We start from the raw sequence: 25,022 nt of genomic DNA on the forward strand, positions 1-25,022 counted from the left end.
AAGCTTTTCAATTTTTTAAAATGGAAGCGAAATAAATACTTCTCAAAATTCGCGAAGTATACTTACTTAGTGCTTTCGGTAAAATTGTCGATTTAGGAATTAAAATGTCGGTCAATTAGCGTAATGTCTACTTGTAGACAGTCGACGTATGCATGTTTAGTAAGGGGAGATCATTCCCATTTAAGCGGGATTCTTTTGGGTTTTTTGTTTCAGTTTCTACGGTTGTAATTTGAATGTAAGTTTTCTTTGTTTGAATAAACAGTGAATTATATTTGCGTATTACCCCCAACAACACAATAAGAGTATTCTTCAAGATATAACAAAAGACCTTCAACAAAAGATAACGGTTTATTTTCTCTGTGTAAATACATGAGTAATGCAATTTTAACAAATCGTGATTAACAATCATTAAAGTGACATTGATTATGAAAGATAAGATAAAGAGATGACAGTTTATATAAATATTTAAGGCCTAATAAAGAAAGACCTGCAATAGGCAGATTTGGCTCTTGCATAATGTATGTTTAAATAAAAAACTAAGTAGGCAAGACCGTCTGTGACAGGACCTACAGGTCCTTCAGTCATGTGGGAGTGTTTAGGGGCGGATAGGGTAGCTGTGGGAGGGAGGGAGAAATGACGTTTAACGTCACTTCGGGACTAACATATGGTTCAATAATTCGCTTGCGCGTAGGCGTCTTTAGCAGTGGGAGGAAATCGGAGGACCCAGAGAAAACCCAAGAGATTGGACAGGCGACCCTTCTCCTTGTCACATACAACCGAAATAGCCACTTGAAAGATGTTTTGTTTAAAATTTATAAACTTACAAATTTGGAACGAATGAAAAGCGTTTGAACAGCACAATCAAGTACTTTTGGTTTTTAAATAGGTCCTAAGTCTTTTTCCCCGAAGGACAGAAATTCATTTTAGTGTGGTTTAACTTATATTATCTAAAACCGAAAAACAATAAAAATACCATAATATAACAATGTTATTTCATATATTTTCAACAACAACTTAAACCCAAAAATATATACAAATCTAATATCAACTAGTCCTCCTCACTATAATAGTTCAAAAATAGATAATTCAAAATGAATATATTGAAAATTTCATTCAAATTACTTTATTTTGACAAGATGTGTGCCTTGATCGCAACCACGGGACTGGCCATTTCAGTCTCAACCTCGCTTCTCCATTGTTTCAATTAAATCAATGGTTAAACCGTTCTAATCTACTTAAAATCGGAGCAATCCAATGGCATCGAGAGTTGATTATGGTCTTGTGATGTTAATAAATGTCTAATTAATAATTTATATATCATTTACGGCCCAAAGAAAGATCTACAATAGGCAGATTTAGCTCTTACATAATGCCTGTTTCAACTTGGGTAACAAAATGGCGAACATATGACTCCTTGTTCATACATGCAATTATTATACTAACGACCATACGACGGCACCGATTGGAAAGACAATTTTTTCTATTGAAAAATATAATGGCCTTAATCAGAGGAGAGTGGGTGCGTAAAAGGTGAATCAAGCCAGTTTCGTTTCCTCGATATAGGTCACATATTCTTCCACCACCATTGGGGCCCAAGGAAACTAGTTGGGTCGTGGGTCGAAGAGCTACCCAATCAGCCCCTGATAGTGTATGGCTTATCGTGAATATAACATCTCATTTATCGTTAGTGTACTAGATAATGTTCTAATGGAATGTAATGTTAAAAAACAACAAAAAACGCTTGGCTCCTTTCTGGATCCCCTTGAAATAAATACAATCTAGTCTACATCATATATGGAATGGTCCACGTGTAGGATATATCTTTACTGGGAACATTTAACAGATAACAGTTCAAATGCTCTAGCAATAGTTAGGGACTATACCAGCCTGACGGTTCGAACTAAATGCTCACGTTCAATAGTTAGAGCCTATACCAGCCAGAAGGTTCGGACTAAATGCTCACGGCCAATAGTAAGGGCCTATACCAGCCAGACGATTCAGACACAATGCTAACGGTCAGCAGTTATAGGGCCTATACCAGCCAGAAGGTTCAGGCTAAATGCTCACGGCCAATAGTTATAGGGCCTATACCAGCCAGAAGGTTCGGACTAAATGCTCACGGCCAATAGTTATAGGGCCTATACCAGCCAGAAGGTTCAGGCTAAATGCTCACGGCCAATAGTTATAGGGCCTATACCAGCCAGAAGGTTCAGACACAATGCTAACGGTCAGTAGTTATAGGGCCTATACCAGCCAGAAGGTTCAGACACAATGCTAACGGTCAGTAGTTATAGGGCCTATACCAGCTAGAAGGTTCAGGCTAAATGCTCACAACCAATAGTTATCTACCAGCCAAAAGATTTGGACTACCACTGGACAAACAACATGGTCTGATTATGGAGATATGCTGAACGGAACTGAATCATTTTTGTAGTCCTACTGATATTCCTTTTGAAAATTAAACTTTCTGCGTCACAATATTGTACACTCGGCAAACCTCGGCAGACTCCAGTACCCTACATCTAGCCTCGGCGGTATGACGAAGTCCGCCATTGAAACTATACTTTCAAGTTACCGGATTACAAATGGCGGCGCCCATGAAGACACATGTGAAGAGTGTTTTATCATACAAAGCTTTCAATGTCTGAAGCTCTTTTCCTTTTTAAGTTAATCCCATGCTAAATCAAAACTAATTCTATGTGTTGGTCTTTCCCTGGAAAATAACTCTAAGGCATGCTCTGTTTCGGAAAGAGAAATTAGTTTTGTCGTCATGGTGAATTCTTAAAATTATCGGGCTCCCCTTAGTTGCGGGTCCTGTGCAACAGAACAGTTCGCACACCCCATTCCTGATTCTTATCACAATTTTTATTGACGGATTACCAAGACGTTTCGGAAAAATAAGGCGACTGAGTCGTACAACGGACTAGCTTGTCCAGTTTTAAACAATACAAACTATTTTCATCATGTCTAAAAAACGCTCCAATTCTACCAAAACCACTTTTACTAACGACTAAAACATCGCATAAACTTAACACGACTTGATCTAAAATAACTTTCTTAAATCCTTCACAAACGTCTGAACCGCTACTTCGTTCAACATGAACAATTTTTCCGGCAATATCCATGAATACAGCGGGAAACAACTCTTTAGCTTTTAGCCTCACATTTTCACTATCGGTTGTAATAAAAATCCTGTATTTCGAAGAATCGTTGTATTTCTTATAAAAATTCCACAAAATTTGAATATTGTTTATATTATTCCTTATTTCCGAGTCAGTCGGGACCGAGGGGTTCCTCCCCATTCGGATCTGAGCCCCAACAACTTTTAAACCTTTCGTTTTGAGCTGCTGAAAAGGTTCTATTCGTTTCTGGAGATCTGGTTTAAGTTTAAATAAGCGTTCCCAGACTATCTTATACACTTCAGACACAGAAAGTTGGTCCATCCATCCCAATTGTTTTTTGTATAATTTATTTTCTTTTATAAAACGCACAAATTCCAGATTTAAAGAAAAATATAAAACGTCTTCTTTGTACTCCTTGTTTAAATCCATGCTCTTCAACTTCTCGCGTAACTGGGCAGAGTAACCATCAATGGCGACTATCTTTTTAGAGGATCTAGTTTTCAGTGTATCCGGATTAATGTTCCACTGGACTATATTGGGGTCGAACATGGTGTTTAGGTTACACGGTTTTGTAAACCAAACACCAAATTTTCTTTCCATCATTAGCGATATAAGATAAGCAGCTACTATCCCCTTCTGTCGGTCCCCAAAACCGCCACACAAATTTCCACCATCACACACATAAAATACGTACTTATCTGGGCCTTTCGTTTCGTTTTTTACTGTCGTGTTCACAAATTTTAACGTAGTGGATATACTAGTTGGTTTAGCACCAGGCGTCTGCGCTTTCGCGGTAGACACACTGACGTTTGAAGATGACGTTTTCCCTGACGTCGATAATAAGCGTGTTGTGTTATAAAATTCTGCTCCCATAGGAAGAGTGTATACGGTTGAAAACAGAACTTTGTCAAAGCGTACGAACACTACGGTACTCAAAACAAAAATTCCAATTATAATCCATATTCTGACGCCCTGTAAAATATAAAAGAGAGTTTGTAGTTTATTTGTTAAATAGTTAAAGATACATTATGGGAGATTAGATAAAGAGCTGGCAGTTCTCACTATAATAGTTAAAAACTAGATAATGTAAAGGGAATTTGCTGAAAATTTCAGTCAAATTGATCCACTCTGAACCGAGAATTTAGCGATTGAATTTTCGGCCTAGCGTCGATCATCATTACTAAAGTCGGTAACATAATCTCCATTATCCATTTCATGATTTAATCATGAATGAAAGTTGAGCAGCAAAAGCGATCCTAATCCAGTAAATATCGCAGGCTAGCAATGACATCGAGAGTTGATTATGGTCTGGATAAGTTAATTAATGTCTAATTAATAGTTTATATAACATTTCAGACCTAAAGAAAGACCTGCAATAGGCCGATTTAGCTCTTGCATAATGTATGTTTAAAGATAAAGTATATAAGAGCTAAATCTGCCTACTGCAGGTCTTTCTTTAGACATTTATTCACATGACAAGCTTATAATCAACTCTAGGGGATCACGTGGCTAAGTGGGTAGACGCTGGCTCGCTAGCCTGGAGGTCGGGTGTTCGATCCCTGCATTGGGCGAGAAAGTTCATCCAGATTTTCCGGCGTGGTTTCCCCTTGTCAGTAATGCAGGATGGAGGGCCTGACAAGGACAGCTAATGAAGACGGGCATACGCCATACAGTGTGCTATGAGGGAAATTTTGCCCGGACAGCGGCACTACGGCCTACTCTTATATCGAATTCCAACCGTCAAGGGATCTTTTACGTGCACGCCAATGTGTACACGTTACCTCGGCTTTTCGTCCCATCCGAACGACTAGACAGCTGTTTCGTTTTTTATATTTCAAAATTTCGTTTTACTTGTCTTCACTACACTAGGATCTGGAAGAGTTGTTATATTACCGGCGTTCTGCTTGATTTGTGGTATTAGCCAATCAGGCGGTCTGTTACGGCGAGTTCTTTGCGTACTGTACACGGAACTGTGGGTAAACCACTAGAAACGTCAACGATGGTTGATTAATCAATGTCTGACGTCATAGGTCAAAAGACGCTCGTATGACCTCTGACGCGACCTCCTACTACAATTGGTCAGCTTCATGTAGTGTAGTCCATCGAAAGTATAAAAAATGAAACGAAATATATCAGTTGTAAAAATGAAAACAATAAGTTAAACCCCATTGAGCTGTATTTAGTGCTTTGAATGGCCCAAGCCAAGAGCTAAATCTAAAAATTAAGGCCAGGTCAATTTTTGTCAAGGTCGCCAAGATGTAAATAAGGTTAGGGTTAGGGTAAGCATTGGGGCTAGGTCCGATGTTAGGATTAGCGCTAGTCCTGACCTATGACGAAAAATTGAGCTGGCCTATCATTGAGCACTAACCCAAGACAAGGGGCAGAAGATGGGAAATCTCCGCGGACACGATGTGTGTGAAAATTCAAGTTTATTCCCCATCCACATAAACGGAGGATAAATTTCTAGGTGCGCATTAAGCTTTTATAAAGTTAAAAATATTGATGTAGGCCAAAATAATATTATGAGAGAGAGAGAGAGAGAGAGGGAGGGGCAGATGGGGATTAACATCGACACAAACTAGGTCTTTTAAGCTTTTACAAAATTAATATTAATATAGGCCAAAATAATATTATGAAAGGCTACCTTACCTGATATTTTAGACAGTTCATATTTTGACAGCGTTGTCTGAAGAAAAGAAATGCAGATTTTAATTGAAGTGAAGAGGGTATATGACCAGGCACAATGACCAGTCAGTTTTAAATAGTATTTAATGTGTCATGGTTTGTTATCAATCAGGGTAGAAGCCAATTAGTTAAGTACTTAATCCATTATTGTTTATGTATGTTACTGTCTCTAGGGATAATCCTGAATAGTATATGTTTTGATGTCAACACTTGAGCTTATCCATTTATAGTTAGAATATGCACATCAATAGGTAGTCATTAGGTCATCCGACTTAGTAGCAGCTACGTCGGTCATCCACTGTGCTGTAAGTGTAAATTGTATGTATTGAATTATTGTCATTTGTAAGAGATAAGTTCCAGTAATTAAAAGATTGAAGAACCATTCCAGACTTATTATATCAATTATTATTATTATTATAACAATTATATCATCATGGTGTGCGATACAGAAGTCATAACTACCTGGAATAGTTGCTAAAACATTATCAACTGTTGATTGAAAAACCGCTGGAGATATACATAATCCTTGTGTTAGTCTCTTAAAATAGTAATGTTTTCCACCAGAGTATGAAGATATGCCTGTGTACTGTTGGGCCTTAGGCGATAAAGGAAGGGAAAAGAAGGCCGACTTAAGATCTAAACAACTAAGAACGGCTGGTGAAGAGTTATCAATTCTCTTCAGAGTGTCTGTCAACAGTGGAAACGGATGTTTTAAGCGCTTAATCCGCGAATTTAAATATCTGAAATCTACAACGACTCGCTTTTCATTGGTTCCCTTATTTGGAAGAATCAATACAGGTGATGTGTAGGCTTGACTACCAACTGCAAGTATTCCTAACTTCACTAATTTCTGTAACTCTTGATCAACTATACGTTTTTCTTTTTCAGTTTTAGGGTAAGGCCTAATATAAAAAGGTTTGTCATCAGTGACGTCAATATCAACTTGGATATTGGGACATTTTCCGATTTCGCCATTCAAGCTGAATGCTTCTTTATGTTTAGTCAAAAGCTGGTAGAAATTGTCTTTCTGGTTGGCTGTAAGAAGACTTTTGGTAAGGTCAATTGTAGAGCGAAATACAGAGTCTGATGAATGACTGGTATAATTAGACTCATATTCTGTAGATATATTAATAGAGTCACAAACGAAAATGTCATGTAGAGAAACATGGGATATAGGTCTAGATGATGGAATATGTAATGTCTTGGAAGTTGTATTACATATTGGAATCACAGCACTATTTCTTTTTAGCTTGATAAGAAATGTTGAAGGACAAGCAGTTTTAATCTTACTATTACATGTCAGTAAAACCTCGCGATTGCGAAAAATACCTGGAATTTTACCATGAACAGTAACATAACGTTGCTGATTGGGTTTGACATAGATTGAATTAGATGTTGAGAATGAAATGTTGGTAGATTTACACTGCAAAACATTGTTATTAAAACTAAGGTTGGCATCCAACTTTGCCAATGTCTCTTGACCAACGATCAAATCAATTCCATCAAGATTGGAAGCAATGTACACTTCAAAAACTAAAGTATGACCTTGAATAACTATCTCAAGTTGTAGCGAATGAGAACAAACTATTAGTTGACCATTAGCCATTCTAAATTTTAGGGATTGTTCTAATGTATGAAGTGGTAAACTACTGAGATATGAAGATGACTCAATAGTAAATGATGAGATTAGTAATCGAGTAGCACCACTATCAAACAAAAGTAAAGCAGAATGTCCATCAGGGAAATTACCTTTACAATAATTACGTTTTGACAATTGTATGTTTAAAGGTTTGGTCTGTGATGATGACATCGGGAATTTATTCGGAGCAATGGAACAAATTCCCTGTATTAAAAATCCTGATTATGTTTGTCAGTCATGTGCCTTTGGCGGACGAAACAAGAGCGCCAAGTATGGTTAGGCGTTCCACAGTAGTCACAGACAATTTGACGATTCCTATGACTTTGAAAAAAATCTTGACGTCTTAGAGAAAATTCTCGGTGATTTGGAGAAAAATCTTGACGACTTGAAGAAAATCGACTGTTATAATATGATCTGTTGTTATGTCTTGAGAAATGAGAATTTCGATTTTGTCTAGGGTGGGAGGGGGAAGTGTTCTCAGGGGTGCTGTAAAAATGACGGACAATGTATATCTAGGGGGGCTTCGAGAAAAATTTTCAAATTGAACTGCCGGAAACGCTATTTCCTGCACTTTGGGCAGCCTCGTCAATCGTCTTTCTCCCTTTCACACCGAAGAAATCGGTCAATTTTCATGCAAGACCCCTCATTTGAAGAAAATTTGAGCAGAAAACCTCAAAATAGTCCTCTTTGAAGATCTGAAAAAGGTAAAAAATCCAGAAATCTGGATAAAATCCGTAAACACTGCGAATCCGATATCAAATACCGATGATTTTTTTCACATGGGGCGAAATTTTTTATTGTCGACCAATTTTAGTTATACGGGGTGCTACCAATATATTTCATTTCCAACCGTGTGTTTTATTTGACACCCGTATATTTCATTTACTACCCATATATTTCATTTCCAACCGTGTGTTTTATTTGACACCCGTATATTTTATTTACTACCCATATATTTCATTTCCAACCATGTGTTTTACTTACCACCCGTATATTTTATTTACTTCCCATACATTTTATTTCCAACCGCATGGTTTTTATGCCAACCGTATAATTAATTAGTGTTAAATCAGTATTTTATCAAGATTTTAATGTGCTCCCGATAATATCGATCAAATATTCAAAGAGTTTTGATTGTGTCTGGAATAAAATGTTCAATAAATTACGTGTTCTTGAAAGGTTTAATATATATATTTTTTTGTAAAGTAGCAAACTGTTATGTAAACATACTTTTTTTTTATAATATCTAATATAAGGTTATTGTTTATTATATAAAGTCACCAATTTAAAAATATAAATCTGAGCATTATCATTTCGTATAAGGGCATATTATGTTATCTCAACACCGTCACATAATTTCAACACCGTCACGGGAATTCAACACCGTCACAAAGTGTAAAATCTCTCATTGCTACTTTTTCTTAAAGTTAAAGAACCATTTTATAAGCGGACAGAAATACTAATTGATCAGTCTGTGTTACTGAATCAAGAAATCAAATACAAAATCATGTTTTTATTGCGCTACACTTTAATACAATTACAAAATGTGGAGTGATTTGTGGTAAGTGGTATAAACTACAAATTACAGCAAAGAAATTATGACGATATAAAAAGAAATTTTATTTTTGAAGTGTAATCCCCTTCATCTTTTCAGAAGGGTGAATGTTTTTGCGTTTTCTGGTTAATTTAAAATATTTTTTGACTATACAATACCGTTACGGTGTTGAGATTTTGTAAAACACGTTCCACTAAAAGCTTAATTTTTTGTCTTAAAATTCTAAAGACTGCATGTCAGTTCATAACATAGGACGTAGAAGATACTAGTTGTCAAAACAAAGTCAAAAATGTATCGCTTCGAGATGGTTCAATAATTCGGAACTCTGATACCATGAATGCACACTCACGAGATAATTACCCTTAAATGTGGGTGAAAACAAAAATCAACCATTCTCCATGTTAGAATTCCAATCTCTATCTTTATTACTCTAAAAGGCAGAAGAACTACAACATAAGGGAGACAACTTGTGTCTGCTTACACATAAGGCTTCAGACCACAATGATGTAGAATTTTCCACAATATGACAATAGGTACACGAATCATGCTCATGGCAGCGAGAACGGAATCTTGCCTAATGGAGTAATGCCCCTTTGTCAGTCTAGCCAGTTTTGAGAAGTATAATGGTATGGATATCATTTAATTCATATGTAACCTACGGTTAGGGTTAGGGTGGGTTACGCATGTGTGTATACATGTATTGTATAAACAGGTTTGTGTTGTCAAATGTCAATACGAGAGAGAGAGAGAGAGAGAGAGAGAGAAATGGGGTTTAACGTCCACTCGACACAAACTAGGTCATTTTGGGACTAACATATGGTTTAATTTTATTTCAATAATTCGCTTGCGCGTAGGGGTCTTTAGCAGTGGGGGGAAACCGGAGGACCCGGAGAAAACCCACGAGGTTGGACAGTTGTCAATACACAGAGACCTGTGATAAATGTAATATTACATGGCTAGGGAATAAAACGTTGTATTAAAGATACATTATGGATGATTAGATCAAGAGCTAGCAGTTCTCACTACAGTAGTTCATAGCTAGATAATGTGAAGGGAATATGCTGAAAATTTAAAATTGCTCCATTCAGACCCGGATATTAGCGTTTGAATTTTAGGCCTAGACTCAATTCAATCATTATTACTGAAGTTGGTGCGATAAAAGACAGTCTCGATTATCAATTTTTGGATTAAATTATCAATGAGCGTTGAGCAGCACATCCGACACATACGATGGTATCGAAAGTTGATTATGGTCTTTTCATGTTAATAAATGTCTAAATAATTTATATAACATTTCAGGCCCAAATAAAGACCTGCAATAGGCCCATTTAGCTCTTGAATATTGTATGTTTAAAATAAACTATCGAATCAAGAACAAAGCATTAGGATCACCTTACAGCGATCTGGAAATGTCGGACGTTAAAAACCATTTCATTTCATTTATAGCGACCTGAAACAACTTTTAAACTGGACAAGTGGAGATTTGTCTTGGATTAAATTATGCTTAAAAAAGAAGAATGGAAAATAAGAATAAAAATGGTAGCAACAATCAATACCTTAGTTCTGGTTAATAAAGTCCACGGTCCAGGTGTGTAAACTAAGTCGCAACACCCAGTAATGTTCTATCCCTGACATCCGGGTTACTGAAGGTGGTGTGTAAGATATGAATTGACCAACAAGATATATAAAACTACCACTGATCAAATATATCCGTTTACGGTAGAACATGGCAGGTAATCAAATCATTGAAAGGTAACCGTGGTCACATGACGTATCTAAACATTAACAACAAGGTGAATGAGCGATGGTTATAATTGAACACGGGCTTGTTTCCTGACCTGGGGCAACGCAGGTATTCACTAATTAAACCCGTTATGGTCGAATAGACATCAATGGTTACCTGAAAATTCGCATCTATAATTAGCGAGACTGAATAAAACCTAATTCAGCCACAAACACATCAGTACCTTGCAACTGTTCCGGGTGGCGACGCGTAATCTGTCGCCATAGAAACAATATCGATTTTGACCCTTTTCACCTGAATCTATTTATAGAATCAAGACACTGAAATGAAATGAAATGGGGTTTAACGCCCCTACTGTTCTGCTCCAAACTGGGTTAATGAAGACGGACATACGCCATACAGTGTGCTATGAGGGAAATTTTGCCCACACAGCGGCACTCCGGGCTACTCTTATATCGAATTCCAACTGTCAAGGAATTTTTTACGTGCACGCCAATGTGTATACGCGGCCTCGGTTTTTCCTCCCATCCGAACGACTAGACAGCTGTCCTTGTCAGGTCCTCCGTCCTGCATCACTGATAAGACGCTGGCTCGCAAGCCTGGAGGTCGGGTGTTCGATCCCTGCATTGGCAGAAAAAGTTCACACAGATTTTCCGGCGTGGTTACCCATTGTCAGTGATGCAGGACGGAGGACCTGACAAGGGCAGCTGTCTTGTCATTCGGACGAGACGAAAACCCGAGGTTCCGCGTACACAGTGGCGTGGAAAGATTCCTTGACAGTTGGAATTCGATATAAGAGTAGCCCGGAGTGCGATAGTGCCGCTGTCCGGGCAAAATTTCCCTCATAGCACACTGTATGGCGTATGCCCGTCTTCATTAGCCTAGTTAGGAGCAGAACAGTAGGACGTTAAACCCCATTTCATTTCATTTCTGGTCTTATTCAATTAAGACTGAGTTCAAGTAACTTCTATGTGATTTATTAAACATAAATAGTTCAACAAATATATGAACAAGAAAGAGGGAGATCCGATCCATTCTATCATAGCGCACTCTGCATGTGGCATACAGTTTGAAAAAATATTTAATAGATAACTAGGACACATTGACAATTAAACTATATAATATATTGCTTATAAGTTGAAATCTAAAACAATAGTTCGTTTGTTAGAGTGTTTGATCCATTACCTATTCTTAATCTCCTCCATTGTTAGACTTCAATGCTTAGTCTAAATTATATCTGAAGTAATAGCCATTGGCTGAAAGAGAGAGACAAAGAGAAATGGGGTTTAATGTCCACTCGATACAAACTAGGTCATTTCGGGACTAACATATGGTTTAATTTTATTTCAATATTTCGCTTGCGCGTAGGGGTCATTAGCAGAGGGGGGGGGGGGGCCGGAGGACCCGGAGAAAAGCCACGAGGTTGGACACGCGACCCTACTCATGTCATGTACAACCGGGGAATCGAAACCACACCAGTTGACTCGACAGATCATTCACCCCCCCCCCCCCCGCCCACACACACACACACACACTCCATTGTTAGATTTCAATGCCTATCTAATTTATATCTGACGTAAGGTTTTATAACCTTGAGGCCTGTAACGGTAGTCGTGCGATAGACGAAGTGTTCCGATTGCTAACTTTGTCTACTGGCTGTTTGTCGGCTAATTTCCTATTAAAGGGAGAATTAATTGATGTTGTTTGTTGTTTCTCTTTAATTTTGCCTTTACGTCTTAAGCTTGTATAATATCATAGTTTATATATTATTAGTTTGAGTATTAAATATGTAGATATTTATTCAGGGAATCAAATTATGATTATAGGCATTTAGTTAAGTTTATTATGTTTACCTAATAAGCTTCCCTCAAAATACGTGGTCTTTCGTAGATCATCATGGCAGCCAAATGCATGAAATCGGGAAAGGGGTGAAGTCAAAAAGGTTATTACGTTTTATAAACACATAATTTATATATTTATAGTATGCTAATATGTTTATTGTATGTTTAAGTACATGTCAGTATTATTGTGTGCTTTGCCAGGCAATGTTTTTAGTCACATTAAGTCAGGTTTATAATTCGTGGAGACAACGCTGTCGTCCGCTGTCGTCTGTCAGTGTCATCGTCCTTGGCCTTTGAACAGGGCTACGTATTGTTTACGTTGTGTTCATTGTTGTCATTAAAGTTAGTTAATCAGTACTGCATGGTAATCCGATGTATTTTTCTTATTTCAGTTTTCACGTAATGTTTAGTGAAATCTTCAGAATGTACATGTAATATTCAGTGAAAGCTTCAGAATATAATATTCAGCATGTAATCAAGTATTATTCAGCATCGTCAGTAATGAGTAATATTCAGCCATGATGTCTTCAGTATAATATGTAGCACGTTGATTATAATCAGAATTAAAAGAGGAATTCATCCGTATTCGAATTCTCTCATTAGGCTATGTAGGCCCATGCGTATGCGACCTGATTTGTGTAAGCTGATGTGTGAACTGTTTATATTTGTAGCTGTTATTTAATATATAAAGTTTATTACATTGAAGAACTACACGTCGTTGTTTATATTTCGCTAAATGTTTCAGTGTAGAAAGCATTGACTTCAGAGTATTCGTCCGCAGAGCATCATTCCTCTGTCAATATTATTTGGCTGCTTCAGCGATAGAGGCATGCTGTTACAGTGAAAACTTTATTCACATTCGTTTATAAGTAGGCGAACTTTTAATTCATTTGCGTTATATGAGTAGACACTTCATATCGCATACTGAGAAGAGACTGGTGTTATGTATTCAGCAACTTTACCATTGACAATATTTCTAATAAGCAGTATATTATCGGTGATTTCGATTTCGGATAAATTATATACAAGTACAATGGCATCCGGTGGTAATGATACCTACAAGATAAAATCATCTCATCATTCTTCATCAAAGAGATCTCTTCAAACACGAAGTGCTGCATCGCGGTCGCACTCTGTAAAAGCTGACATAGCTATTGAAGCTGCTGCACTTAAAGTAAAACTCAAATATCTAGAGGAAGAAACCAGGAAACAGTCAGAACTTACACGTATTCAGATGATACGAGATTTGGATATGGCGGAAGCTAAACTTCAAGCCTTAGATCAAGTTGAAAGAGAAGACAGTTGTGTCTTGACTGACAGTAGTGAATCTGATAAAAGCCGTCATAATACATGTAGTCACAATGCTCCTGAAATTAATGCGCGTCAAGATCGTCAACGTAATTTTGTACATGTACCTCTACCTACTGCTAATCAAGATGTAAATCAATATGTTCAAAGTTACATTAATAACATTCCTGACTCAAGATATTCGCCAACTGAAGTTTCAGTGGAAAATTGTGGTGGTAACATTAGTAACAATGAAACTTTATCATCAATTGCTAAAATGTTTGCAGAACAAGTTAATTTAAGTAAATTGCCAGCTCCTGAACCTATAATATTTTCTGGCGATCCATTGAAGTATCCAACATGGAAATCTGGGTTTCGTTCTTTGATAGAACACAAGAATATTCAACCGGTCGAAAAAATGTTTTATCTTAAAAAATATTTAAGTGGTGTTGCACGTGAATCCGTTGAGAGTTACTTTTTATTACAAACTGATAACGCCTTTGAAGATGCAAAGTCCTTATTAGAAGAAAGATTCGGTAATCCCTTTATTATTTCGCAAGTTTTTCGCGACAAGCTAGAAAGTTGGCCGAAGATATATCCTCGCGATGGTTTGGCACTTCGAAAATTTGCAGACTTTCTCAGACAGTGTGAATCTGGTATGAACTCTATTGATAGTCTTAAAGTTCTCGATGATCCACGAGAAAATAAGAAACTTTTGATTAAGTTACCAGATTATTTAGTCAATTGTTGGGCTCGTATCGTGCACGACTATAAGCAGAAATATCAGCAGTTTCCTCCCTTTAGGGAATTTGTAAAATATTTATCAAGAGAGGCAGATATCGCTTGCGATCCAGTTACGTCCTGTAGTTATAAGTCAAACTCAAATCGAAGTAATCCATATGAACCTAGGAGAGCTGCAACGGCTCATGCTTTGGAAACTCGTGAAAATCGTCAGTTTAATCGCTCCGAACGAAAACCGTGTACCGTTTGTAAAGGTCAGCATCACTTGGACACATGTTCTGAATTTTTAAAGAAGAATTTGAAAGATAGAAAGGAGTACATTGCAAATAATCGCCTGTGTTTTGGCTGTTTAAGCTCGGGTCACATGTCAGTATTTTGTCGAAGCAGATTGTGGTGTAATATCTGTCATAAAAGGCACCCAACTTCTCTTCATGGTGATGTTCCGGAAAGAAACGATCCAGTTGCAAGGTCTTCCGTTGCGCATAGTATTAAAGTTGACTGGTACGACGTTGGTAATAAAAGCGCAATGATTGTACCCGTGTGGATATCCTTTGAAGACAGAGAACGTTTAGTTTATGCATTGCTTGATACTCAGTCGGACAATACTTTTGTTTTAGACACTTTGTTAGATTCTCTTGGTGTTGATGGACAACAAATCCAGCTTTCACTTTCAACAATGACTGCTGAAAATCAGATAATAAATAGCCGTAAAGTTCCGGGTTTGTGTGTTCGAGGATATGACAGTAATATAATCATCAATCTACCTCCAGTTTATTCCAGAAGAATAATGCCGGCGAATAGAAGTCATATTCCTAATTCCGACATGGCTAGACGTTGGCCTCACTTACACTGTATAGCAGATCAACTTCCTCCTATTCTGAATTGCGAGATTGCCCTTTTAATAGGTTATAATTGTCCTAAAGCTCTTACACCTAGAGAAGTAATACCTCATTCGGGAAATGGTCCTTACGCCCAGAGAACTGACTTAGGATGGGGTGTAGTTGGCATTATAGATCAATGTGCGTCAGAAAATTTGGATTCAATAGGCTGTAGTAGTCAGACATTTCAAGTTCGAACATCATGTAATAATAAATCAGAACAATCACTAACTTCAAGTGATATTGTTGTTTCCTTTAAAACACACATCCGAGAAATTATTAATCCTGTTGACATACTGAAAATGATGGAGATAGACTTCAGTGATCGTAATAATAATGACTCTGGTTGTTCTCATGAAGATAATCAATTTGTACTTAAGATGAACTCATCAATTCGCTTAAATGAAAACAGTCATTATGAAATGCCTTTACCTTTCCGTGGATCTAAACCAACGCTTCCGAATAATCGCATTGTGGCAGAAAATCGTTTGACACCTTTGGTAAATCGTTTTACAAAAGACATAAATTTTAAGCAAGATTACAGTAAATTCATGAATGAGATTATCGAAAAGAATTACGCCGAACCGATTTCTGCGCATGAAATTTGTAATATTGGACAGATTTGGTATATACCACATCATGCAGTTTATCATGCAAAAAAGCCTGGTAAAATTCGAGTCGTTTTCGACTGTAATTCGAAATTTAAGGATGTTTCGCTTAATGATCATTTGTTAAAGGGGCCCGATCTAACCAATAGTTTGTTCGGTGTATTATGTCGATTTAGAATGGAGAATGTAGCCATTATGTGTGATATTGAGCAAATGTTCTACCAGTTTAATGTGGAAAAACAAGATCGTGATTTTCTCAGATTTTTATGGTGGAATAAGGGAGATGATAAGCCTGCCGATTTCAGAATGACTGTGCATTTATTTGGTGCTACCTCGTCACCAGGTTGTGCGAACTTTGGGCTAAAGCAAGCTGCAAATGATTTTGAAATGGAATTTGGATCAGAAGCTGCTAATTTCGTGCGAAATAATTTCTATGTTGATGATGGTTTGTTGTCAGTCAAAACTGACGAAGAAGCAATTTCGCTGATTGAAAATACCAAAAAACTGTTAGCCAAGTGCGGATTGAGACTTCATAAATTTTTGTCAAATTCTAACACAGTGATCGAATCAGTTCCGGTTGTGGATCGTGCAAAGGTTCTTCAGAATCATGACCTTTTCTTCGAAGATTCACCTATTGAGAGATGTCTTGGTTTACAGTGGTGCATTGAATCCGACACTTTTCAGTTTCGTATATGTCTCAAAGATCAGCCACTCACCAGACGTGGAATTTTGTCAACTGTTTCCTCGATCTATGATCCGTTAGGACTTATTTCGCCAGTTATTTTAGTTGGTAAACAAATCTTGCAGGAACTCTGTAGAGCTCATAACGATTGGGACAGTGACATTCCGGATATATTGAGATTCCGATGGGAAAAATGGAGATCTAGCTTATCTCAACTTGCAGACGTGAAAATAGAACGTTGTTATAAACCCAAAGACTTTGGTGATATTGTGGTAAATGAATTACATCATTTTTCAGACGCGTCAACGTTCGGTTACGGACAATGTTCGTATTTGAGATTGATTGACAATAATAGCAATGTATCTTGTTCATTAGTAATGAGTAAATCTCGAGTGACACCTCTTAAACCAATAACAATTCCCCGTTTAGAATTAGCTGCAGCTTTAGTGTCGGTAAGAGTTAGTTTGCAGTTAAGACGTGAATTGAACTATAGTAATTTAACTGAAGTATTTTGGTCAGATAGTAAAGTAGTGTTAGGTTATATTAACAATGATGCAAGAAGATTTCAAATGTTCGTTGCGAATCGTATATTATTTGTATGTATGGCTAGCCGTGCTATACATATAGAAACTTTAAATGATCTAAGTACAGACGCATTTATAAACGGTTTACGACGTTTCCAGTGTATTCGTGGACCTATCCGACAGTTAAGATGTGATAACGGAACAAACTTTATTGGAGCAAAACGCGAGTTACATCAAGCCTTTCACGAGATGGACAGTGGTCGAATTCAGAAATATCTTGTAGAAAATGGGTGTGACTATTTTCAGTTTAAAACTAATGTTCCAAATGCTAGCCATATGGGTGGGGTGTGGGAGCGCCACATTCGTTCTATTCGAAATGTTCTATCGTCACTTTTGTTACAGAATGGTTCTCAGTTGGATGACGATTCCTTGCGCACCTTTATGTATGAAGCTATGTCAATTATTAATAGTAGGCCACTTACAGTAGATAACTTGAACGACGTCAATTCGCTAACACCCTTAACTCCTAATAACATTTTAACTATGAAGTCTAAGATAATATTGCCTCCCCCTGGTGAATTCCAGAAACCTGATCTTTATTCACGAAAACGTTGGCGTCGCGTTCAGTATATATCAAATGAATTTTGGAGTAGATGGAAGCAAGAGTATCTGCAGAATCAACAAGTACGTCAAAAATGGAATCGTGAAACTCGTGATATGCATTGTGGTGATATAGTGCTCGTGGTTGATGATAAATCTGCTCGCAATCAATGGTCTTTGGGACGAATTATAGAAACTTACAAAGATAAAGATAATCATGTGCGAACTGTCAAACTTTTAGTTGGTGACAAGAAGCTTAATGCGAAAGGGAAACGTGTCTATCCGAGAAGTGTTCTTGAACGTCCTATTCAGAAACTGATATTAATTTTGGAACATGAATAAACCGGGATTCCCCATCGAGGAGCCACAGACTTTCAGTAGAACTATCAAACTGTTATGCTTAACCGTTTAGTTATTTGGTTTACTTTTATATCTCTGCTTTTTCTTTGTTCGTAGATTAATTGAAAATTAGTTCCTAATTTTGGGGAGCCATGTAACGGTAGTCGTGCGATAGACGAAGTGTTCCGATTGCTAACTTTGTCTACTGGCTGTTTGTCGGCTAATTTCCTATTAAAGGGAGAATTAATTGATGTTGTTTGTTGTTTCTCTTTAATTTTGCCTTTACGTCTTAAGCTTGTATAATATCATAGTTTATATATTATTAGTTTGAGTATTAAATATGTAGATATTTATTCAGGGAATCAAATTATGATTATAGGCATTTAGTTAAGTTTATTATGTTTACCTAATAAGCTTCCCTCAAAATACGTGGTCTTTCGTAGATCATCATGGCAGCCAAATGCATGAAATCGGGAAAGGGGTGAAGTCAAAAAGGTTATTACGTTTTATAAACACATAATTTATATATTTATAGTATGCTAATATGTTTATTGTATGTTTAAGTACATGTCAGTATTATTGTGTGCTTTGCCAGGCAATGTTTTTAGTCACATTAAGTCAGGTTTATAATTCGTGGAGACAACGCTGTCGTCCGCTGTCGTCTGTCAGTGTCATCGTCCTTGGCCTTTGAACAGGGCTACGTATTGTTTACGTTGTGTTCATTGTTGTCATTAAAGTTAGTTAATCAGTACTGCATGGTAATCCGATGTATTTTTCTTATTTCAGTTTTCACGTAATGTTTAGTGAAATCTTCAGAATGTACATGTAATATTCAGTGAAAGCTTCAGAATATAATATTCAGCATGTAATCAAGTATTATTCAGCATCGTCAGTAATGAGTAATATTCAGCCATGATGTCTTCAGTATAATATGTAGCACGTTGATTATAATCAGAATTAAAAGAGGAATTCATCCGTATTCGAATTCTCTCATTAGGCTATGTAGGCCCATGCGTATGCGACCTGATTTGTGTAAGCTGATGTGTGAACTGTTTATATTTGTAGCTGTTATTTAATATATAAAGTTTATTACATTGAAGAACTACACGTCGTTGTTTATATTTCGCTAAATGTTTCAGTGTAGAAAGCATTGACTTCAGAGTATTCGTCCGCAGAGCATCATTCCTCTGTCAATATTATTTGGCTGCTTCAGCGATAGAGGCATGCTGTTACAAGGCCTGTTGACAATTAATTGTTTTTGACTTACATCAATGATGTACAAGATGTACTCCATAATGTGGCTAGATTATTTGCAGACGACACGGCACTTGGGTGTAGCAAACAGTCAGTTTCAGAGATAGAACAGTCCCTAAACTACGATCTGACAAATCTCAACATTTGGGCGAATAATTGGCTTATAAACTTTAATCCAAACAAAACAAAAGCTATTTTATTTAGCTCCAAAAAAACAGAAAATTATCCGAGTCTGATATTCGATAATCAAGCACTTGAAGTGGTTAAATGTCACAAACACTTGGGCATTACCCTTTCAAATGACGCCAAATGGACCATCCATATAGAAACTATTATCTCGTCCACCTCAAAATTATTAAATATTTTGCGTAAACTAAAATTCACCTTTAATAGACAAACTCTAAATAACGTATATTTGATATTCATAAGGCCAAAATTGGAATACGCATGTGAAGTGTGGGATGGGTGTAACGTTTCCAATACCGAAAAACTTGAAAAGGTACAGCTAGAAGCTGCCAGGATTGTGACTGGACTAACTAAAACTTGTTCTCGTGAAGCGCTTTATTTTGAAACCGGATGGAATAAATTGTCAGACAGACGTACACAAAAGCGACTAACCACATTTTTTCAAATTAAAAATCAGAGAAACCCAGCATACTTATATGACATTCTAGAATATTATCAACAAACACCACAAAAATACAATTTAAGAAACATTAGCGAATATAGATATCCTTATTGTAGAACAGCATTACCCCAAACTTCGTACTTCCCCACAACAACTCGAGATTGGGAATTATTAGAGGACCCCATAAAGCAATCAACCACTCTTAAATCCTTCAAATATCTATACAAACAAAAATTACGTTCCTTAATACATAAAGCGCCAATCTACTACTGTAAAGGTAATAGACATGAAAATATTATTCACACTAGAATACGGCATGGGTGTAGTTCGTTGCAAAATGATTTGTATGAAATAAACGTTGTGAATGATCCCACATGTTCTTGTGGCAAATTTATAGAAAATGCCGAACACTATTTCCTGCAATGTCACTTATATGATGTAATTCGTGCTGAACTATTAAATACATTGTCAAGTTATTCTGTGATAAATATAGATATCCTATTGTGCGGCAATTCAGAATTGTCAATTGAGATGAATACAAACCTTTTCCTTGAAGTTCACAAATATATCAAACTTTCAAAACGATTTAAATTTAAATAAAAGTTATTGTTAGTAGTTACATCTTAGAATAAATTATTAGCTTTAGCTTTTTTGGTGGATAACTTTTTTTTTTTTTTTTTTCTTTTTTTTTTTCCGCACCCCCCACCCCCCATTTTTTTTTTTTTTTTTTTTTATTATTTCTTTTTATCATTTTATACATGCATCAGTTCATTTATATCCCATTTATTAAACTTTATTTTTCAATGTTTTAAATATAATTTTATATTCTCTTTATCACCTCTTCACTTATTTTATATAGAGCTTTGAGATATAATTCATCTGACTTTACTTATATTACTTATAAATTATTTATTATTGTATATACTATTTCGAAATCTTGTTAGTATTAAATAATGTCTATCATTTCTATGTATGGAAAGGGCTTTTCTAAGTTTTTGAAACTTGTGCTCAATCCTTTTGATATTTGTCAATAAAATATGTTTAAACTAATTGTAAAGAGTTATACTCCCTATGTGTTTGTATAAAGAGTTATACTCCCTAAGGACAATATTATTATATCACTCATGCGAGTGTCTGTAATTCAAAGCGTATCTTACAGGAGAATAATTAGGTAACTAAAATAGACTTTAAAATACATTAATATTGTCAAAGATATGTTTACCAAAATGGGAAATGTAATGGGGCTCAACGTCCTACTGTTCTGCTCCAAAATGGCAAATGTAACATAGGTTTTTAATATATAGAACGCATATATGACTTATGTCGTTCATACTGTTGACCAACGTAGGGATAGTATTGTACCCACACAATGAATACATTGAATGGAAATATAACGACATAGTTTGTTTGCATTTTATAGTACACGTACAGACAAATTTGTGCTTTATTTTATAGTAGCCTCGGGACCGAATTCCCAGCATTATAGGCACCTACACGACCAATTGATATATAAACATACATGTATTAGTACCGATACTTCCAATAAAATCCGTGTTTAATCATTTAAAAAAAACACAAAACGACATTTTTGTCACATTACATACAAAGTCAAGGTATATACGCCATTCCAAAAAAATACCCCACGCTTCTTTATATCCTTGTTTAAACCTGCTTGACACATTCACGACAAAAAAAAACGAAATAACATACCTTTATCCTATCTATATATCAAATTACACACAAAGCCAAGGTATATACGCCATTCCAATAAAACACCCCGCGCTTCTTTATATCCTTGTTTAAACCTGCTTGAGACACGACTAATAAGTTCGATGACTGTATTAACAAATCACTGATCGATTAATTGTTTAGTTATTCACAATGGACTACACCTGGGAGTAGACCTAGCCTAATATACAATGACCGTACTGTCACTACTTCTACTGAATGTTGTGTACTATCAGTAAGATACAAGATAAGCTGAACATTATTAGGGTCAAGCATGTCATGGGATGGACTGTAAGATGACATGTTAAAGCGCACGAGAATATTGAAGTGCACGGTATTAAAGGGACCATCCCGATTTTAACAGAGAGAGAGAGAGAGAGAGTGAGAGAAATGGGGTTTAACGTCCACTCGACACAAACTAGGTCATTTCGGGACTAACATATGGTTTAATTTTTTATTTCAATATTTCGCTTGCGCGTAGTAGGTGTCTTTAGTAGATAGCAAACCTTAATCTCTCAACCACAAACACATCAGTATATCTCAACGTCTTTAGCTACGTTCTCGTAGCTAGGGTCTTTAGCAGCTGGAGGAAACCGAAGGACCCGGAGAAAACCCACGAGGTTGGACAGGCGACCCTACTCCTTGTCACGTATAACCGGGGATTCGAAACCACACCAGTTGACTCAATGACAGGCTTTATGATACAGCGCGCACATGCTAACCATTCGCCCCCCCCCCCCCGATTTTAACGGTCTCGGTGATAAAAGTCCGTGTACATGTAAATTTAAAGCGCCAAAGAGGAATAGTGTATTTACTTTGTCTCCAAATATTGAGTCGTTTGGACGTGAACGTCAAAAACCGCATATCCGGTCAATTTTTTCGTTGGGTGACCCGATTATCTATAGCCGTTCCTTTAGAGGTCTATACAGTGTATTGCCCACGTGATGTACTTGATAACGGAAGGTAAATTTCACCTACACGTTATTTTATAAAATAAAAGTCTGGTTTATCCAGACACCGTATAATACGGCTTGGGACGCAGGTCTTCATTTCCAGATGAAGATTGTTGGCATTAAATTGTCTGAAAACGTACCAGTATATTGAGTTAGTTGCTCGGCCTCAAAGTAGAGGATTTTATGGGTTTTTAACACAAAATTAAGCAGTTTTATTCTCCAAAATATAATCGAGATTGTCCCTTTAAACTACCCCTTTTGTTGCATAGCGATTGACAATTTTACGCCCATAGGCATAGATTGATTGGCAATTTTTAGTGTCACTGTCGACACAGTAATCCGAAATTTGAAGTAAAATAAGTAAAGAAGCCGATTTCCGGCTGATCTTTCGAAACGAAATTTTAATCGTATCGAGATTGCCCAAATAGTTTAATCAGGGAACCGCGGTGGTTCAGTGTGTTGGCCGAGAAAGTTTCCCTAAAGAACGATATCCAGTCGTTCGGATAGGAAGAATAACCGAGATCCCGTTGGAATTCAATCTAATTAAAATATAGGGGCCTGTTTCACGAAATTTTAACTAAGATAAAATCCAAATTTTAGTAATTTGATTGGATAATATTAGACTGATTTTAGTTATTAGCCAATCAAAATTGAAGTATCTACTAAAATTTGGATTTTAACTTTAGTTAAAATTTCGAGAAACAGGGCCCAGATCTATATTTCGTTTCGTTTTTTTATACTTTCGATGGCCTACACTACATGAAGATCTGACAAGTTATAGCGATAGGTCACGTCAGGGGTCAAAAGACCGACTTATGACCCTATGACGTTAGACATTTGATTAACCAATCAGCATTGATGTTACTAGTGGATTACCCACAATTCCGTGAAAAACACGCCTAAAGCTCGCCGTAACAGACCGTTTCATTGGTTTATCCCTGACACCATTCAGAACACGAGTTAAGTAAAGTAAAGACAGGTAAAACGAAATTTTGTACTATAAAAACGAAACGAAATAGTATCTGTGTTTTAACCAGATTAGTAGTCCGTAGTGCCGCTGCCCGGGGACTTTATCTCCCTCTTGTATGGCACACTGTATGGCGTATGTCCGTATTTATTAGCCCAGTCGGTGCAGAAAATTAGGCCGTTAAACCCCATTTCATTTCATCTGTAACAGGTGCCCCATTTTAGAAATGTATATGGATTTATATATTACTAGCAGGATACCCGGCTTCGCTCGGGGATCATAACTCCGAAACTGGAAGTGGTAGACTAACGCCACCTGGCCTATGTTACTCCCCGGTCCGAGCTACCCCTATACCCCAAATTTCAGACTCGGGGCAGACCTAGTGTAGCCGCCAACCCCGAACAGACCGGCTTCGCTCGGGGGTCATAACTTCGAAACCGGAAGTGGTAGACTAACGCCACCTGGCCTATGTTACTCCCCGGCAGATGTAGCCGCCAACCCCGAAAAGACAGACTTCGCTCGGGGGTCATAACTCCGAAACCGGAAGTGGTAGACTAACGCCACCTGGCCTATGTTACTCCTCGGTCCGAGCTACCCCTATACCCCAAATTTCAGACACGGGGCAGACCTAGTGTAGCCGCCAACCCCGAACAGACCGGCTTCGCTCGAGGGGTCATAACTCCGAAACCGGAAGTGGTAGACTATACCCCAAATTTCAGACTCGGGGCAGACCTAGTGTAGCCGCCAACCCCGAACAGACCGGCTTCGCTCGGGGGGGGGGTCATAACTTCGAAACCGGAAGTGGTAAACTAACGCCACCTGGCCTATGTTACTCCCCGGTCCGAGCTACCCCTATACCCCAAATTTCAGACTCGGGGCAGACCTAGTGTAGCCGCCAACTCCGAACAGACAGACAGACAAATGACAGTCACAAATATATAGATAGAAGATAGATAGATATAACTAGCAGGATACCCGGCTTCGCTCGGGGGTCATAACCCCGAAACCGGAAGTGGTAGACTAACGCCACCTGGCCTATGTTACTCCCGGTCCGAGCTACCCCTATACCCTAAATTTCAGACTCGGGGCATACCTAGTGTAGCCGCCAACCTCGAACAGACAGACAGACAGACAAACGACAGTCACAAATATTAGTATAATAATAGAAGATAGATATTATTATCTAGAACATTCGATTCCTGCATTGGCCGAGAAAGTTCATCCAGATTTTCCGGCGTGGTTCTCTC

The 25,022-nt window shown here is 37.4% G+C and overlaps 1 protein-coding gene and 1 long non-coding RNA gene across 7 annotated transcripts in view; one reads left to right on the plus strand and one right to left on the minus strand.

The window, feature by feature from the left end:
* Positions 1 to 335: 335 nt before the first annotated feature.
* The window catches only part of LOC126815028 (uncharacterized), a 31,778-nt gene continuing 7,091 nt past the window's right edge, over positions 336 to 25,022 (minus strand). The window contains exons 1-4 of one of the 6 annotated variants that reach the window (XM_056099603.1): positions 21,838 to 22,095; positions 5,772 to 5,808; positions 5,016 to 5,205; positions 336 to 4,094 (exon numbers count right to left, since the gene is read on the minus strand). In XM_056099603.1, the coding sequence (XP_055955578.1) occupies positions 2,877 to 3,995 (1,119 nt within the window). In that variant the 5' untranslated portion in view covers positions 3,996 to 4,094; positions 5,016 to 5,205; positions 5,772 to 5,808; positions 21,838 to 22,095 and the 3' untranslated portion in view covers positions 336 to 2,876. Of the gene's footprint in view, positions 4,095 to 5,015; positions 5,206 to 5,771; positions 5,809 to 10,557; positions 10,912 to 11,930; positions 11,978 to 21,837; positions 22,096 to 25,022 lie in introns of those variants that run through there. The other 5 variants (XM_050540549.2, XM_050540548.2, XM_050540550.2 and 2 more) reach the window with 5 other exon arrangements.
* LOC130012184 (uncharacterized) lies at positions 17,378 to 20,098 on the plus strand. Its single transcript, XR_008787559.1, has 2 exons — positions 17,378 to 18,740; positions 19,032 to 20,098. It is a non-coding gene; the product is annotated as an uncharacterized LOC130012184 (long non-coding RNA).

The sequence above is a fragment of the Patella vulgata genome, chromosome 3, assembly GCF_932274485.2.
Source record: "Patella vulgata chromosome 3, xgPatVulg1.2, whole genome shotgun sequence".
NCBI classification, from domain to species: domain Eukaryota; kingdom Metazoa; phylum Mollusca; class Gastropoda; family Patellidae; genus Patella; species Patella vulgata.